The sequence below is a fragment of the Epinephelus moara genome, chromosome 21, assembly GCF_006386435.1.
Source record: "Epinephelus moara isolate mb chromosome 21, YSFRI_EMoa_1.0, whole genome shotgun sequence".
NCBI lineage: Eukaryota > Metazoa > Chordata > Actinopteri > Perciformes > Serranidae > Epinephelus > Epinephelus moara.
Window position 1 is genome coordinate 11,691,156 of NC_065526.1, and position 19,286 is coordinate 11,710,441.

Here is a 19,286-nt window from a genome sequence, read left to right on the forward strand (position 1 = left end):
AGTGTGTCAGGTAGTAACAACTGAAACAAATGTTGTGTAATTATAACACTTATTACAAATGTGCATTTGACTTTGTTACACATATTACTGCTGTATAATTTCCCCTGTTAAGTATATATAAAAATTCATCGGAAATTTGAAATTCAATGATAATTTCTGTTTTTACAGTTTCTGGCTAATGATAAATGGTGTAATTTTGGTGATTTTTAAAGAAAACATGTCTTCCATGTTGTCTTAAAAAAATCAGCAGTAAAGAAAATTACAAATACAACCATTTAAATTCACATGCCCCTCCCCTGTGCCAGAATAAAAAACACAAGCCCTTTCCCATTGCTTAAAAATTATTTGACATGCTTCCCCCTTACAAGTACCGAACAGTCCCTAACTTACTTACCCCTTACTCTTCTTTGGTCTGAGGTTTCACCCTCGTTACCTAGCAACCAGAGTCCGCCTGCACGCTGCCAGCCCGGCTCCAGACGTCCAGCGCAGGCTGCATTATTAATGATGCCACAGACATTAAAACCTGTCCGAGAAACCATATGGCAACAAAGAAAGAGACAGAAATACGGCAGATAGTTGTAAGATGATGTCAGGAGCGAGATCACGGCTGTGGATCGGATCAACTTAATGTCGCAGTGCTGAAGGACCAGTTCAAAACCCGGGTAAGTTCCCACCACAGCATCACGATATGAGACTGACGGTTTAGTAGCCTGCAGAATACAGACACTGACTTTTGATGAAGCGTTTTATGACAGTCTGACTCTGCAGTGTAGTAGCTTATGTTACTTTATTGTAATGCCAGAGCTTTCACAACACTCCTCACTAGTGGTAGAAAATAACTAAGTGCATTTACTCAAGTACCTGCTGTACTTCAGTGCACGTTTGAGACACTTCTCTCGAGTGTTACCATTTTCTGCTACTTTATACTTATACTCCACTACACTTTAGAAGCAAATATTGTACATATTATTTTATCATTACATTTATTTGACAGATGTAGTTACTATACTTTCAGATTGTCTCCAAGTCCTTAAAAAGTCTTACAGTGTCTTGATTCTAATTTTGTAACAGGCCTTAAAAGTCATTAAATAGTCTTAAATTTGAATTTGTTAGTCAAGCTCTTCTGTGTCATTTCTGATGTTACAATTTTTTTTAACCTACCACTGAACCTAAATACTTTATACTTACACATATTTGCTGGCAATTGTAAGTTAACCTAACTCCCTATTACTTAACTTTAAACTTACCTGCGATGCTTGAATAAGAAAAAGTTGATTTATCCAAAATTCAGTCATGAATTTGGTTTAAAATTATCTTAAAAGTTCTAAAAAAGCATTTAAGTGTCTAATACATGAAGACACTCTATTTCAGATTCTCACCGTACATAAACATGCAGCTCATATCAGCTTATAAAATATGATGCATTACCAACAGAATATTGACAACTCCCTTTGACATCTACAACATATAAAGGAATGCATAATACTTTACACTACCTCTGATTTCTGCTGACAACCTGACTAAGATTTAAATGCAGGACTTTCCTTGCAATAAAATATTTTAGTATTTTGGGAATTGCTGCTCTCATATATGTAACCTTCGTCCACTGCTGTTTCTCACACACACTTTCACCCGTAAACATCATTCACACCAACACCTTACATATGTCACGCAAACCTCTGCGCACACAATGCATGATTGTTAAATAATTGACAGCTTAGCACATTTTGATCCATTGTTGTCAGCTCAGGAGTAGCGTTGCTAAGTGATGAACAGGTGCTCCATCCTACTTTCTTACCCCCCGTCTTGACACAGGCGAAGACAAAGTGTCCATGGAGGGAGAACCAGAGGAGTCAGATGAGGACGTTCAGGGAGAGGACAAGCCCACGGTGCTCTGGGAGAAGTGCATTCAACAGAGCATCTTTGTGGACCTCAGTGAGGATGAAAGTCTCCACCTCAGTGATCTGGAGAGTTCTTTAGCTTTGCATCTGTCCCGTGCAGGGTCTGTGGCCTCCGAGGCCAGCATCCATCTCAGTGGTGAGTCCTGGAGTCATCTGTTTCTCTGTTGAATTTTTATGGATGTTAAACTGGCTTATTTTATCTGTCTTGACAGTATACATCACATTGTCTGAATAATTATATGCATGTCTGACAACATTTCCGAAAGGATCCCTACAGAGATAGACCTTTCGTAAAAGAGTAAGATCCTTTTTGTTTCACCAGAAACCACCCTGAAATCTCTATTGCCAAATTCACCAGACTCCATCTAAATAAACAGCAATTTAAGCATGTATAGAACCAGTATATTTTCATGTCTATTTTGAGGATTAAAGTTTTATTTCAATCAAACCAGAATTGGTGATTGATGGAACAGTGGGAGGACAAACCAAGGCTGCTTTTTCGAGTTTTATTTTGTTTCTGGCGACTTGGAAGAAGTGTGTTTTACAATGATAAAATTACTGTTTATTTAAATTGAGTCAGGTGGTTTTGACAATAGCGATTTTGGGGTTGCTTGTGGTCAAACCCAAAGGATTTTACTCTTTAAAAAAAGGTCTGTCTCCGTAGGGATCCTTTTCATAATATTGTCAGACACTTAGAATAACAATCCGAGCCTGTCAGTGGCAAAAATGTGCATTAACGGAGCATAATTAACCCAAGTGGTTATACTGCAGCCTGTTTTGTAGCTGAAGGCTGCGGCCCATTTGTTTAATACTGGGCCAGTTTCAAAAATTGTTGTTCCCATTAGTCATTTAGACACAAACATTTAAAAAAAAGAAGGTAAAATAGCATCCAGGTTGAAAAATACAGATGTTTTCCTTTAAATCCCTCTAATTTGTCATTTATGCTGATGATGTTCTTTAATATGCAGGGAGTGCAGAGCTGTCAGCCTTGGATGTCACTTCCTCAGACTCCAGTGTCGTCAGCAGTCAAAGTGAGAGGGTGGTAGACAGCAAGACCAAGAGTAGCATATTGCATGTGTCCGCCCAAAGACCAAACACCATGCAAGATGAGCCGCCCTTAAAGCAGCATCATGAGGACCGAGGGCAAGATACCAGTGACGAGGATCACGAGGACCTACCTTATGATGGCGACCTCGGAAGCCCTTACTTCAATCAGACAGCTGACTCTGGTCATATGAGCTCTGATGGAGGAGAAACGGTTCATGGAAGTCCTGATGTCCCTGCTTTGCTTGATTGTAACACAAGGGATAGAGATGATATTAGTGGATGTCTGGTTTCCGTTGAGCGTAACGCTGAGAAACCAGCAATTTTGTCACAAGAGGATGCCAACATGAAACAGGACAACTGTTTTGATGCTTCCAACCCAGGTGAGGTTGGACCATCATGCCCTTATCCTTCAGACATTAACCAGGTGTTGCTGCGACACTTCTCCCAGGAGGAGCTGTTGCGGTCAGGTCGGCCAATCGAGGCAGAGACTCTGCCGGAGGTGTCCCTACTGGAGAGCGTGGATGACACAGTTTTTAGCTTGGCTCCGACACACAACAGCACAGCAATTAAAAGTAGCCACTCAGAGGGTCCTGCTTGTACTTCTGAGATTGATCAGAGTTTCCGCTCTGACAGGACAGATGAAAAATCTGCATCAAAAAATTCAAGTTTAGAGAAAGAAGAAGAGAGGGGAATTGATATTGTCACTTCTGCTGCTTCTAGCGGCATTATATCCAGCCCTGCGAGTACAGACTCAGAGCAGGGCAGTGGCGATATGAGTGCTGCTGACGTAGAGGAGCAGGAAAAGGCCAAAGAGGATGATCAGGTTCAGAGAGTCCCACTTGTGCGCACAAGGTCCTTCAGCGAGATGAAGTACGGCCAAGGCCAAGTCCATTACCCCCTCCCTGACTTCTCCAAGGTTGCCCCAAAGGTAAAAATCCCCAAAGCTCCAAGTGGTCCACCCAAGCCTGTACCCCAGAGCCCCAGCACCGTGCACAGAGCCCAGTCCTCTCCAGGTATGTTAGATGTGATCAGCAGAGTCCTCGAGGATACGGTCCAGCCATCAGAGAAGCCTTATGTCTTCAAAGACCAGGACAAACAGACTTCTCCAGCACTGGCGCATCACCTGCAGGTAGAAAACAGTCATTTCAGTGCACCTGTGCACTTGTATTTCCTTAAACAGAAACAAATTTTAATGTGCATACGACGTGCGACTAACGTGTCTTATTCCATATTTCTTTAGGCTGAATATGATGAATTAGTAACCAAAAAAGCTGAGGCAGAAAACCTAATCGATCAAATGAGAATAGAAACCAACGTAAGTACAAAGTTTCTTTTACACAACCTAAATCATGAAGGCATATGAGAAATCAGACATAATTTTTTCACTGCAAGTTACAGATTTATGGATGTATTTTCACAGGCTCAGCCCTACTCTAAACTGATGCTTTACTTAGAGTGTGATGATGATGATGATGATCAGGGGAACTTAGTTGAGGGAAGCCATCTTGGTCCCGTGGCTCCTCGTCTTCCCCCATCAGGTACGTCTCTGTGTCTGACATCTGATATTATGACAGGTCAAAGCTTTGCTTCACTACCTGCAATTTGCCCAGTGAAGTGTGGCTGGTTTCCATGGAGATAGATGGGGTCAGATGACAGTATTCTAGTTACACAAACTTATTCACTTTGCTGCTGGATCACGTTAGTCAAGTGGGAGACAGTGGCTGTAAAGTGGACAATCTAATTAGACTTAAATATTTCAACTTTTATTTCTGTCATATTTTTAAATGATAAGATCGTCAGTAACTGAACGCATTATATACACTTTTTTATACTTCACAAATTAACAAATTCTTTGCATGAGTACACTGAAAGTATAAAATATCAGCTTACACTCCTCATCGAGTATGCCAATGAGGTAAAGACAGGTATGTAAAAGAGTGATTCTTTTTATTTTATTTTAATCCTGTCTATTATTTTATTCATAAGTTTTCCATCACAAGAATACAGATATCTTTTTTTATTTATTTATTTATTTTTTTCATTAACAGATGCTCAAATTACAGTGCATGAGCAGTTCCAAAAATGTGTCAGGTTTCCAATCATGCATTTGAAAATATTATTTTAAAAAGAAAATGTAAAAGTAAAAGGACAAAAGAGGCAAAAAACAAAACACAAAAAATACACACACACACACACACACACACACACACAAAAATTAAAGTTCAAGCATCTCAGGGTCTTGTTCACAAGTGAGGGTAGAATGCAGCGTGAGATGGATCAGCGGTTTGGTGCGGCGTCTGCAGTGATGCAGGTGCTGTGCACGACCGTCGTGGTGAAGAGGGAGCTGAGCCGGAAGGCGAAGCTTTCGATTTACTGGCCCATCTACATCCCAGCCCTCACCTATGGTTATAAGGTCTGGGTAGTGACCGAAAGAATGAGGTTGCAGATACAAGTGGTTGAAATGAGTTTCCTCCGTGGGGTGGCTGGGCTCAGTCTTACAGATAGGGTGAGGAGCTAGGACATCTGGAGGGAGCTCGGAGTAGAACCGCTGCTCCTTCGTGTTGAAAGGGGTCAGTTGAGGTGGTTCAGGCATCTGATCAGGATCCTCCTGGGTGCCTCCTGTTAGAGGTGTTTCAGGCACATCCCACTGGTAGGAGGCCCTGGGGCAGACCCAGAACACGCTGGAGGGATTACATATCTCATCTGGCCTGGGAACACCTTGGGGTTCCCCAGGAGGAGCTGGAAAAAGTTCCGGGGAGAGGGGTGTTTGGGATGCACCAGTTTGATAGTTGAGATTAAGATGTGGAAGACCCAGGATCGGGTACATGTTGCTTACAATGCTTTGTTAGGTGTGTATCACTACAGCTCTGCTTTGTGTTTCAGAAAGCTTTGGTGAAACAACCCCCCAAAGCAACATGAAGGAAATGAACACAGCTTCCTCCAGCCAGCCTGAGGAGGGCCCCAGTGACGGAGACACAATGACTGCTGAGCTGACGGACATCGTCAGCCAGTTCCTGCAGACGGTAAGTTTGAAGATGTGCCAGGATGTTAGTAGGCTGCCATTAAATGAACAAAACCATCTATAAACCTTCTTCTGTTCAGGTGGAAGAGTTTAAATTGAGTGTAAGCAACATGTCAGTCAACACAGCAGAACAGCAAATGGTAAGAGCTGTTCACTTCCTTTGTATGTAGTTTAGTTTTTTTTTTTAAAGTAATGCACGGGCTATGATAATATGGGCTGGAACATCACAGGTGTATTTTTTTCCTTCTGCATGTGCATAAATGTAAAAATGTGTCCATTGTCAGATGTTGAGGAGCATGATGGAGGCTCAGGACCAACTGGAAAGAAAATACATCAGCAAGAAGGAGGAGCACAGAGCTCTGGAGATGCAAAACTACATGGGCTTGTCCAGGAACACTGGCACCTTTGATCCAAACAGGTTAAAGAGACACCGCTATATCACCTATGTGAACGTGTCGGTGTCATGTTAATGCATCCATTCATGTGTGTGCGTATGTGTGTGTTAAAACGAGTGCAGGTTGGTGGAGGGAGACATATTCAGAATAGGGATGCTCCTTGAGGACATAAAGGAGATGATAGATAAAAACGTGTGCGAGCAGATTTCTCCACCGCCTTCATCCTCCACTCCAACACCCATGAAAGAGATGCTGCATGTGAAGCTCAGTCCTCTCTGCATGACCACACCCTCACCCCAACCATCTCTGCATGAGGTAACCAACTCACAGACACAACCATAACCTCACCAACACTCAAACACCTTCACAAATTTTTGCCACTTTAGCAGCCGGCTCTAGCACTGGCACGTTATTCAATCAACCACTCAGCCCACAGTGAGATATGAAAGGTTCCAATAAAATTTCATAGTGATCCCTAATTTTGTTTTCAATAAACTCATCCTTGAGTTTCCCCAGCAGAGCTTATGTTACTATATGATGATGATGATGATGATTTTAAGATATAGTAATGAAGAATACAGTATGTAATCTCACTGGAATGTACTACATCTTATTAAAGATGTTCTAAGTGGCTCTATTACAGTGCACATATCCTTATTTTGATATTATGTACCAGCACATTCTGCCATGAAGCAGTCGGCCACTATCTAACCCTAACTCTAATTTAAGCATCTAAATAGCAAATGCACACACACATATAATGAACAGGATAACAACATAGAAAAATAACTTTGGGGGACGCCCAGTAGCTCAGTAGGTAGGGCGGGCACCCCATGCACAAAGGCAGCATCCCCGCCGCAGCAGCCATGGGCTCGATTCTAGCCCACGGCCCCCTACTGCATGTTATACCCCTCTCCCAGCAAGCTGGTGACCAGCAGCACCAGGTCTAACCTGTGTAACAGCAGCAACAGAAAGTTTGATGATCTGTGAGCAGTTGGGGCTGTCTGGTCCCTGGAGTTGCGATGTGCGCTGGCTGGATTTTGGGTACTGTGGCTGCTGACTGGGGGTCCATATCCAGAGCTCCTGTCGGTTCTCCTCCAAGCAAGGTGAACTGTAACAGTGCAGAGTGAGACACTGTGATTCAAGGCTCTAGCCAACGTTAGCTACATAAACGTGAACTCTGCTCCTGTTAGCAGAGTGCTGAACTATTAGCAACACTTTCTCTCCATCTTTGGAACACTTTGCCAATACTGACATGTTTTATTTTGTTTATTGTCAGACTCTCTTTGAGACTCTGTCTTTGATAAGTCCATCTTCCTTTTTTGAGTTGCTTTGTAGTGTAGGCAGTTGATGCTCATGATGGAATAGCAAATTTCTCTGCAGGACTCGCCACCATTGATCAGGCTTTCACTGAAGGGACGTGCATGGGCAGTTACATTAATAGCACAGCCAACAGGAACGCCCTCTTTTGGAAATGAACCGTGATTGGCCAAAGTCTCTGTCACATGCTAGATTTCTAAAGCCTGAAAACAGAGACAAGAGGAGATGCAGAAACCTAGTGTTCTTTCAGTCCACATGAATAACAATATGCTTTGTAAGTTCTGGTTTATTACCGGATTTTTGCCCAGTGTCGCCAAAATAAAACGGCCTACTTGAGCTTTAAAGGTCCCCTGACTTTTGTTTTGGCACAAGCAGAGGGTTATTTTTGGCTCAGAGTGCAATTTGTAATAACTGTGGTAAGCCCCTGACTTTTTCTCTCGTACCACCATCACGTCAAAACTTTAATTTATCATTTTAGTTCCTAACCTTTGATGTATCATCAGCCTCAGCTTTACTTCAGTCTGTTTAGTGAGCAAATGTGTGCATGTTAACATGTTGAACTAAGCACATGAACATGGTTAACATAATACCTGCTAAACATCAGCATGTTACAGTGCCATCGTGAGAATGTTGGCACTTTCAAAATGCCTGAATACAATATGTCTAATGTTTATGTAACATACTCCGGTCTTCAGAAGCTAATCTGTAGCATCCATGCACCTTCATCTGTGATAAACTCTTTCCTGAAGGAAATTCCGAGTGTGCATGTGCGTATGTGAGTGTGTGTAAGATCACACTAACCGCAATTTGTCTGACTGGGTCTCATGTTTCAGGGTCCAAGTGCAGGTTTTTCCACTGTGGGTTATGAGATGGAGACACGGAAAGAGGAAGAAAGGGAGGAGGAAGTGGAGGACGTCAGTGAGGTCCATGGAGATGATGGATTGCAGCGGAGCAGTGAACTCATAACAACTGACTCTTGGCTAAAATATACTCGCCATAGCTACTGCCAGTCAAGGTATTTGTTAAAATATTGTAAAAGCTGCAATAATATTTAATCTTTTATATATATTTTTAAATTTTCATAATTGTGAATAATGAATATCTTTAGTTTTTAGGTTTTAGATATATTAGTTAATCAGCTGAGTGAAACACCTCTGCTCTTGTAAATGATTTGGTCAAACAAGTACTGGTGTTAATTCTGTACGGAAAATTGAAAGTGGCCAGGATACATAAATATAAAACACCACTGTTGTTTCTCTGCCACTATTGTGTCCAGCTATTGATGTTTTGAGTGGTGCTTGCATGCTTGTTTGTGCTCAAATAATAGGCACGTTCTCAGCCCTCCCACAGGCAGATAGTGTTTCAGGTGCAGTGTTGGTGTTAGTTTCCACCGAGTGTTCGAGTCGCTGTGTGCAGGCTTTCTTCTCTGTCCTGTTTCAGGAGCTCACAGGGCTCTGTGGAGGGACTGGAGATCCAGACAGCTGAGGCTGAAGAAGATAGGAGCGCATCTGAGGCGATAGATCACAGTGACATCTTAGCATACTTGAATGGAGGCGGTTCATCCTCAAGACGGAGGCAGTGGACACCTGACAGGTCAGTGATATTAAAATCTTCTTGGCCATATAAAAGAGCTGACTGTGACTCAGTTGGCTCGCTGTTGTGGTTTCTCCATACTGGTTTGCTCTTAAATAATGTATCACTCACACAAGTAATCCATCATGTAATCCTGTCACAGTGTAAGTGAGCTACTTTTGCATACTGTGTGTTCTGTTAATCTAGAAACAGGAAGCATCTCTTGCTACATTGTGAATTTTTGCACATCCCCTGTTCAATATGTTTGCATATCCTGCACAAAACTTGCATTAGTAATTTATCGGATTCTGATCTACTGTACCACCCTACCTCACTTGTTGTTGTTGCAGTCATAGCATCCCTGATAGCGTCCCGAACCCGGTGGGTGAATGTGATCAGCGTGATTCTGTGAGTCTGGCTGTGGAGGTCTCGTCTTCCTCTAATGCACCCGGAGACTCAGACACCCACAGCCTCTCGGAGCCTCCTCTCAACACCTCATCTGTATCACAGGTCAGTCACAGATAGTTGGTTAGTTTGACAATTTTAGTCTAATGTTTGTAGATTTTCAGGGATGCTGTTTAAGTTTCAGCAGTGTGGAGGATGTGTAGGCTGCTTTGTCTTAACTGTTGTTGGGGTTTCTGGGGTGCAGAGGATTGTGAGTCCAGAGACAGACAGTGGATTTGGGAGCTCTTACTTGAATCAATCAGCCTCTGGAACGTTTCAACCAAATCTACTCACAGAGAGGTACAAATCAATATAATCAGCAACAATGAAATGTTGGGACAGTTTAACCCAAAATCAAAAATGGATATTTGGACCACAGTTACTATCTATATTTCACATGGGTCTAACTTGAGAATAAACCCTGTTTTCATCCTCCCATCTACAGTCTGCAGTCACCGAATGATGGTCTAAGTAGCTCAGACAGCGAGGGCTCTGGCTCCAACTTGCAGACAGCTATCCACCCTGTCACCCAGCGGTGGGCCAGTCCGCACCCGTCTCTCCGGTCACAGTCCTGTGGTGCAGCAGCAGCAGTGGAGCGGTGGGTGGAGAGCACCACTAAAGAGCCTTCAGTCAGGCTGCAGGGTGAGTTAATCTGTCTGCATGAGGAAGTTCTGTTTTTTATTCCATCTTATCTGGTCAATACTGAAATGATGAACCGTTTTCCCCCACTGACTAACAGGATCTGAACGCAGTCTGCCTGCCCAGCTCCATCACCACGTATCTGAACCTGTTCTCAGCACCACCATGGACACAGAAGAAAGAGGCAGCCCACCGTACTCATGCCCGTGTAATAGGTTGGTATATATGTGCTCAGGAAGCAGCCGCTTTGGTAGTTTTCTCCATAAATTCAATGCTAAACAAAAGATAATTTTAGGTAGTATGTATCAACAGTTGCTTCTTCTCTGCCAGTACACAGTGATACACATTTGATTATCTGTGTGTGTCTTATGTGTGTGTTTAGTGAGGCTATCCTGGCCTTACAGTCAGAGGTATCCCGGCTTAAGAAGGACCTGGAGGAGGGCTTGGTCCAGCTGCCTCATCTAGCACAGAAGATGGACTATCTCACCTCCAAATACAGGCAGGAGCGTCAGGAGCGCAGGTCTAAAACCAGGTCAAGGACCCACCACAGATCAGGCTCCAACAGGTGAGGAGCTGATCCTGCAGGCTGGAGGAAGAAGAGGATAGTGGACACAAACACACATAAAAAGTCTCTGTGACGAATGCAGATGCTGAATATCAAATGATAGATCATGTTCTTACCAATTAATCATTACAGAGTCATTATTATGACCCTTTTTATTATAACCTCTAGTGTGTGGAAGCTGTCGAATAGCACACAGAACGTGAGTGATCTTAGTTCCAGTCAGGTGAAGACAGAGGACTGGATCTCGTCAGACATGGACCCCAGCAAGAGCAAAGGTACTCCATGTCTCAAAGTGTTTATCTGTATTTGTATATGTGTGTTTCCTTCGTCATCTACTATAGTTCTGATTATTTACTCTCTTTAGGTACAGACAGTGGTGACACAGCTGGCTCCGAGATCATGTTGCAGTCCCACAATTCGCCTGCAGGGAGCAGGAGAGGCAGCTGCAGTGTGCGCTCCTCACCTGAGTTTCAGTATAAACTTAATGGAGCACAACAGTCCAACAGAGGTCAGAGCTACAGCTGTTGTTCCCAGTATAGTACAGTATTTTTTTATGTAGTATGTCATTTACATGTATGTTATTCTCCGTCAGGGTCAGAGGGAAACAGCTCAGTGAAAACGTTTGGTCTGACCAGCTCCATTTTAAAAGAAGGGACAGCTTCTGACAGCCATGCCAAGCAGAGACAAAGTGAGTGCTCTGATGTTTGTAACATCAACATTTTTGTTGTTGTTATTTTGGCTTGTTAACACAGTGAATATGGCAGTTATTAACTTTATTTTTTCCATAATAGACAACTTGATTTTAGAGTATATTGTATGCTAGGAAAGCACCAGAGTTCTTTGTAACTTCAAAATAAAAACCAGGGCTGTAGATATGTGCAGTATTATGCTTTATTGGTTTACATACTGTAGTGCCTCTTACTCTATGTTCCCTTGGTCAGCAGCCTTCACAGAGAGTTTTTACTCCAAGGAGAGGTGGTCTCTTCTCTCCTCTCCATCTCTTCAGAAGCCCCTTCTCCAGGTCAGCTACGGCTCCTCCAGCAGCCTGCCTGCAAGGTAAACACATCACCCAAAAAAAAAGTTGGCAAGCGACAAAGCTCTGTTAAAGTGGAATCATTCTCTATCACTATTTGTCCTCAAATGCAGCTACAAAGTGAGGGAGCCACCTCTGCACTCCATGTCTCATCACAGAAAGCGCTCCACCCAGTCAGACACGGCCCTCCTGCCCAGTAATGTGTACTTCCAGCGGACGCCGTCCCCAGCGTCAGCGCCCTCAAAGACTGGCAGCAGAACAGGAAGACGCAGAGGGAGCAAGGTGAGATGTTTGATCTCTTCACATGCATGCAAGGGAGCATATGAAACTGATGGATTTAGGGGTCCTTTGCCACAAAATTTTGAGCATCACTTAATTTCCTGCATTCAGGTGAATTTTATACACCGAATTGTCTTTGATTTTATCAAAATAAAAGTCCTCTGCTACTGCCATGTTTTTTATAAGGGGGGGCGAATGTACATGTTCCAAATATTATCCTGTGTCCCCCCCCAAATCTATTCCCATGCATGTCTGACATTTTAGAGATCCTCCCTGCATACAAGATATTTGTGGTTGCAGTGCCATTTTTTTATGTTCAGCCCATGGCAGAGTGTGCTAACTGTTTTCTAGGAGGAAGACATGAACAGGACTCTAGACCAGGCTATTGAGGTAGCCCGCAACATGAAGAGGACCACTGACCGAATGGCCAAGAGGCTGTCAGCTGACCTGGCTAAGGCTCAGCTCCACAGGAAACTGCACCACATGCAGCCACTAGGGGGCAGAAAACACCACGAATTATAACAAACGGTACAGATCAGTTTACTCTGTAATCATAAACCTGCCAGTCACTGTGACACCTGATGCCTGTGTAGAATATATCTCTGTTAGATGATGAGTTATTTAAAGAGTTATTGATTTATATTTTACATGGTTGTATGTTTGTGTATTTATACATATTAAAGTGAAAGCACACGGCAAAAATAAAAATTTGATATCATAAACTTTCCATTACATGGTAAGGTTTGGGGATTTTTTAAAGCAGATTGACATTTTGCTTTTGAGTTTCTTTGCATTTTTATTTAAAAAATCATCCAGCATCTCAGTTTTATTCCCATCAGTGTGCAAAATCTAACCAAAAAACATGATATACCCACGACAGAGGGAACATTTTTGCAATATGGGCCAGTTGTGACCTTTAGGAGGGAAAAATCAGTCACAGTACAATGCAATAAATATAAACTTTATCTTTTCACAATTCTCCGTATCAGTCACCCAACCCTCTTGTTTTCTGTACATTACAACTGCTCCCCAACTCCGCTATCCAGTGCATACAAGCAGCCACAGGGGAAAGAGATAAAGTTAAATCACACAAAAAGTAGGTCAGATTTGAAATCTTACATTTCAGGAAAATCCCTCTCTGTCCATACTTTGAGTATCAACTTTTGGCCTTTTAGCTAATATGCTCATCTGACGCCTCTAATGCACGGCCCTGCTGGCCTGTGGCTGCAAGTGTCACCTTACTGAGTTTCTGTCGGAGGGCTTTGTCGCCGTCACAGCCTGCTGGTGCCGAGCTGCATTCACTTTTTGTTTGTTGGGTGTTGAGTTTCATTGTTGTTCTGGAGGGGGGTATCAGGGAAGACGATGTGTCCAAACAACATTCCTGAACTGCTCCCTGTGATTGTTTGGAGAATAGATGATCCTCTCGGTGTTCACTAACCTGTAGGCCATCAGCAGGGCAGACAGTCACAGTGTCTTCTCAAACAGAGCAGTTGATCTCTCACATTTAGACACAGAATCACCCCCACGGATCGCTGAGTGTCTGAGACAGCTCAGGGTCACAGTCTAGACGAAACATTTCAGTGACTCATGTTGAATGCGTAATAAGCCATTTTTAGTTTACACCGCTGTGATACTCTCGTAGACGTTCCAATGCGTTGTTTTTCTCCTTGATACCGACTCCAGGATGTGATCACACTCATTGAAAGCACTCATTGAAAAGCGACAACGGAAACAAAGCGGCAGCAATTTAAAGTAAGTTTCCAGACTGCAGCGTTCTGGAGATATTCTAAACATTGTCGATAAACAGTGTATTTTCATGTCGCATACAACACTGACGACCTATTCTATAGATAAATTACATCATATCTGTGCATGGACTTGTTTATTTGCCGGTGCCCAATCCAGCATTTTAAAGTATCAGGCATGTCCGATACTGTTGTCGGTACAACTCTAGACACTGTGCAGACTTATTACAAATGATCAGCAGCACTAGTTATGGAAAATGATGATTCTTTGTGTGAATGTTAAAACTGTGTGCCAAATTCTGGTCTTTGGTTTCATTACCCCATGACAACACTGGATATTCTCACTCCCAACTCTTCAAATACTGATGCTTGGTCAGTGGCCCTACACTTCTTATGACGCTCTGGGTACTCCTCTAGCGTTCTTTTTGGATGTGTTAAGTTTAGGTTTGTCACATGTATACAGGGTCTTTTCAAAATAAAGTCAGTGTTCACAGGAAATGTGGGTTTTTGGCACCAAAGCTACTTGGTTAGGTTTAGGAAAAGATCACGGTTTGACTTGAAAAGACCCATCCATCCACGCTGAACGACCTCCTCCTCACATGGACCTTCCTCGCTTTTTATACTCCACCAAGCTGCTAATACTGCTGCTGATGGGTTTATAATAAAGTCAGTGAAAGCCAGGTGCATCTCATACAGACACTAAAGGGTGCCTTGTGCATAAGTATCCAAAGGGCGTCAGTATCTGAATAAGAACTGGTTGGGAGGAGCAAATGTTTATCCCACATAAAAAAAAAACATGATTAACAAAGAGAGACCATTCAATACCTAACAGGTACAGAAATCCAGACACGTGGAAAACTGTTAGCATTTCACCTCTTTGTGATGATCAGATGACTAACCTTTCAATCAGAGATATCTCTATCTTTATGATACTCATGATCTCATCCAGAGCAAGAGTCCAATCACTTGACTTAAATTACAGAGTTTACAAAGAAAAAAGGGTGCAGAAAAAGCAGCTTGTCATTGGCACTGCCACCTATTAGACCTGCAGGGGGTTCTGATATTTGTGTCTTCCCAAGATTTCTTCAAGATTTTCTTTTCCCTTTTTGCTGTAGGGGGAAGTCCCCACTTAATTTAAAGTGCTGTCTATTTCTTTTCTTTTTTTTCCTCCTGACCAATGACGCACAACTGTGGAGTTGTGGAGGGTTACAGGCCTTGCTCGAGGACATGCAAGTAGTGGGTACCCTTTAGAATTTAGAATAAATGACATAAACCAGATGGCAGATGTGAAGGACTTGATTAGATTATTGTGGTCATTATCTCAAACTAATTATTAAACCATTCATTCTTATACAGAAAGACATTATGTTGTTAGGTGAAGTAACAACAAAAAGTTCTGAACAGTAATCTAGGGGTCTCATTTATAAAACAGTGCATAGGATCCATACTAAAAATGTACTTGCGATAAAAATCCAAAAATGATGTGCACCAAAAAGTATTTGACAATTTGTAGATCAGGTGTCCACCTCACCATCTGCGTCACCAATTTCCTGTCTCCAAAATGTCCGTAAGCATGGGTCAAAGATTCTCCCATCAGGTCTGTTTTTGAAATCACAACTTTTCTGTGGGAAGTGGCGCACGCCTCTTTCAGGCCTTGTTTTGTGCGTGTGCAGTGTTAATAAATGGAGCCATAAATGCGGATTCATTTAAAGGACGAGTTCATGATTTTTCAAGACTGTCTTGAAACAATACTCCCATACTGACTGTACATTGAATCAGTTTTCTCTTGCTGTAATCATCCATCTTGTCCATACTGGCAATTGAAAGACCATTTCATGAAGGGAATTTTGTAATAAAAAGACTAAACTTTGTGAGAAAGAAAGATTTGACTAGCCCAAATTAACCTCGGGAAACTGTTGAAATGAAATAATCATCTACAGACTTCAAACTTTGACTCTGCTCAAATTACGGCTGCCTTTTTTCAGATCTTGTTCTAACTGAACAATTGATTGGAAATGCTTTTAACTATATATTTAGTACATAGATTGTTTAATGTCCTGTATTTTAACTTTTACCTATTAAACATTATTACTGACTGTCTTTTTTTTTTCCCAAAGATTATTTTTTCTGGCTTTTTGCCTTTAATGTTCAGGATAGAGCGAAATGGGGAGAGAGAGAGAGAGAGAGAGAGAGAGAGCAGGGGGTGACATGCAGCAAATGTTTGCAAGCCGGAGTCGAGCCTGCGACCACTGCGGCAAGGCATCGCCATTGTACATGGGGCGCCAGCACTATCCACTGCACTACCAACCCCTACTGACTGTCTTTTTGTATGATTTTATTTGTTAAATTGATTTGCAAATTGATTGTTCATTTGAACTTATTTTAGGTTTGCTTTTTTTTCTTGTTGATGTCTTTGTCTGTGCCCCTCAACTGACTCCCTGAGTCTTAAATAAAGGTTTGAATATATTTTTGTACAAACTGGATTTCATGTCCAATCACTTCCATTGACAATGTACATATGGAAATGCGAGTACTGTTGTGAGAGAGACAAAACGTGAACCTGTCCTTACAGGATACAAAACAATTGGAATCTTAACTTGGAGTTTTATCATTCTTTGTTCGTTGAATCTAAAGGTTTCTAAATGGTCAGTGACACGTAAGAGTTATTTGCATCCTTGACTGTGTATTGAAGCACACTGCACTATTATCTATACACAAACAATTACTCTGGGGATTTGGGGAATTGGACACTGTTACGTTTTGTTCTTTGAACTCTTTCAAAGCGATAATTATCTCATTTGTGTATAGTTGTATCTGATCGTCTCTTTTCTTTTGGCCTTTAAGCACAAAAGAGTTGATCTGGTCCTCTGGGATCCTCCCTGCCCATCTTCATAACACACACCTGACGCAGATACTCGGCCACCGGGGACAAGACAACCTATTATTATACAACCTTCGCTTAAAGTCGCTTAAACTGAAACTATCTGCACAGACAGTTCTGTACATGCAGTAACTTTAGAGTATGGTAAAGTTCCCTGTAGTGAATCCTAATGTATGGAGTTACAGTTATCCAAAAAGCACGTTGTGTGTGGTTACATAAGTCAGCTTGTTTCTGCTGGATTGTTTTGTTTGTCAGTATTGTTGAGAAAGTGACATTTGACCTCAGCTGACTCGGACGCAGATTCATTTACTCATCAGAGAAAATAAATACTTTATTGTATACATTCAAGGGCACCTATGCAGCAACTGTCTTAAACTGTAAATGCTATACTTTTCTGACATCCAACATCCATATCTACACTGACAATAAACAAATATCAACGAAGCAAGATTAGTGGCTTAGCAAGGTATGTTGAGCCTACAAAGGTGGCCCTCTTTTAACCTGGTAACTTGTGCAGCAAACCTAACATGGTCAGGACCAGTTTATGTTCCGAGTTTCGGCTTGAAATCAGCTGAAAAGCTCCTTCCACAGCTCCTCTGAGAAGTGTCACTCTGTAGTGAATGTAATTCATTAGCAATACAGATTGTCAGCTGAGGGAATAGGTTATATGCACTTAATCCATCTTGTTGAGCCATAACTATAAAAAAAAAATAGAATCACAGTTATTCTGTTTCTATGGCCACAATGTTACATACATGCCCTGGACTAAACCCTATTACAGTAGCACTTACTGTATGCATCATGTCGCATTTTTTGCTTTTCACCGGAACCTGCAGTACGTCAGTGATGCAGAAATCTGAGTGATATTGTTTTATATTATTTGCAAGGCTGTTGCTCTCAGTGTTCTCTTGTCCCTGTGTCCACACTGGCTCTAAAAGAAGCCTTCAATAAAGGCACAGGTAGCGTACACTTCACCATATTATTAATCAGGATGACGTTTTTATGCGTATGAAATGTGATATAATTCCTGCAAAGCATTATAACGTTACCACAGGTTTTATGCTTGATCCTGATTTGCTAAAGTCCATTTAACACTGCAGGTAAAACTTCATTTAAAAGCCCAGTTCCTTTTAGTAGCCTGGTGTAGCTACACATTTTGACGAATAAAGGCCTGTCTCAATTAAAGGCCTGGTCTGGTTACCAGACAGTTCATTTTTATAGAAGTTCTTTGGATGTATAAAACCGTATCGTTGACTACCCACTTGAGCTAACATTAATTGGCTGCTTAGATCGAACATAAACATATAAACGTTTAAACTTTTGCCAATGTGGAGATGCTACACATTTCATTTTACTGAAACCAGAGAAGACTGTAAGTCATTCAGATTTACCAGCATGACGAAAAAACACGTGGTGACTCCATTCTTCTGAAGCTGTCATAAAGTCAAAATATGTGTCAATTCCTTGATTACCCAGTAATTCTTTTTATATTCCTTTAGTCTGTAAGGGTCCACCAATCAAAAGAATCAAAAGTGTTTTTCATAAAAATAAATCCAAGTTATAAAATACTGTTTTAACAGGATGAAGTGGTCGGTATGCCGGGTGCCGTTATCCTCGGGTGCCATGAAACAAATGTCATAACATAACACATAATACGTTATTCGAAGCCTAATTTCAACTTTGCTGAGCAACAGTTTTGTGTAAAAGGAATTAAAGGCCTATCCCATATAGATGCCTGTCCATAATTGGGGCGGCAGTAGCTCAGTCCATAGGGACCTGGGTTGGGAACCAGAGGGTCGCCTGTTCAAGTCCCCGTCCGACCAAAATATGGAGCGTGGACTGGCAGCTGGAGAGGTGCCAGTTCACCTCCTGGGCACTGTCGAGGTGCCCCTGAGCAAGGCACCGAACCCCCCAACCGTTCGGAGCGCCTGTCATGGCACTCTGACGTCTCTCCACTTAGTGCATGTATAGGTCCAGTTTGTGCATGTGTGTGTTCGGACCTGTGTGTAATTGAGAGTGAAAAATTGAATTTCCCCTCGGGGATTAATAAAGTATATAAAAAAAATAAATAAATAATGGAGGCCTGTTGAGTTCAGTGATTAAAGCAAATAATAGCCCAGGCTACTAATTGAAGTTTCACAGTATTACAGCTGATAAAACACTGATTTGTCTATTAGTGTTTACTGCAGATAATAGCCTATTCAGTCAGTAAAATTTTATTTCACTTTAATTTGACCCAAAGTTTAACTGATTTCCACGTCTCCTTCATTATGGGACAGTACATGCAGTTCTTCAGTTTAATGTTTAAATCTGTTGCATTAAGTTTAAAGTTTCAGAGCTGCAGAAAGTGGAGCTGTTGTGTCGGAAATAAATGGAGCAATAAAAGAAATTCAGTATACTCCTCTGAGTTCACATGATTAGTAATATTAATGAAAGCAATACT

General features: G+C 41.8%; 1 protein-coding gene across 1 annotated transcript; it reads left to right on the plus strand.

The window, feature by feature from the left end:
* The first annotated feature begins 503 nt into the window (after window positions 1-503).
* LOC126409111 (uncharacterized) lies at window positions 504-12,946 on the plus strand. Its single transcript, XM_050075045.1, has 22 exons — window positions 504-662; window positions 1,816-2,037; window positions 2,870-4,077; window positions 4,189-4,263; window positions 4,369-4,486; window positions 5,832-5,971; window positions 6,051-6,110; window positions 6,255-6,388; window positions 6,488-6,680; window positions 8,519-8,700; window positions 9,126-9,278; window positions 9,608-9,767; window positions 9,907-10,001; window positions 10,147-10,343; window positions 10,441-10,555; window positions 10,723-10,905; window positions 11,074-11,180; window positions 11,270-11,413; window positions 11,498-11,593; window positions 11,847-11,961; window positions 12,052-12,220; window positions 12,569-12,946. The coding sequence occupies exons 2-22, from the start codon at window positions 1,833-1,835 to the stop codon at window positions 12,737-12,739; spliced, it is 4,020 nt and encodes a 1,339-aa protein (XP_049931002.1). The 5' UTR covers window positions 504-662; window positions 1,816-1,832; the 3' UTR covers window positions 12,740-12,946.
* The last annotated feature ends 6,340 nt before the right edge of the window (window positions 12,947-19,286 follow it).

Bases quoted from the DNA above. Each gene is read 5' to 3' on its own strand.
- LOC126409111 (XM_050075045.1), top strand. From the start codon at position 1,833: ATGGAGGGAGAACCAGAGGAGTCAGATGAGGACGTTCAGGGAGAGGAC. The intron at 11,181-11,269 runs GTACTCCATGTC...TACTCTCTTTAG, and splicing joins GGACCCCAGCAAGAGCAAAG to GTACAGACAGTGGTGACACA. The intron at 12,221-12,568 runs GTGAGATGTTTG...ACTGTTTTCTAG, and splicing joins GAAGACGCAGAGGGAGCAAG to GAGGAAGACATGAACAGGAC.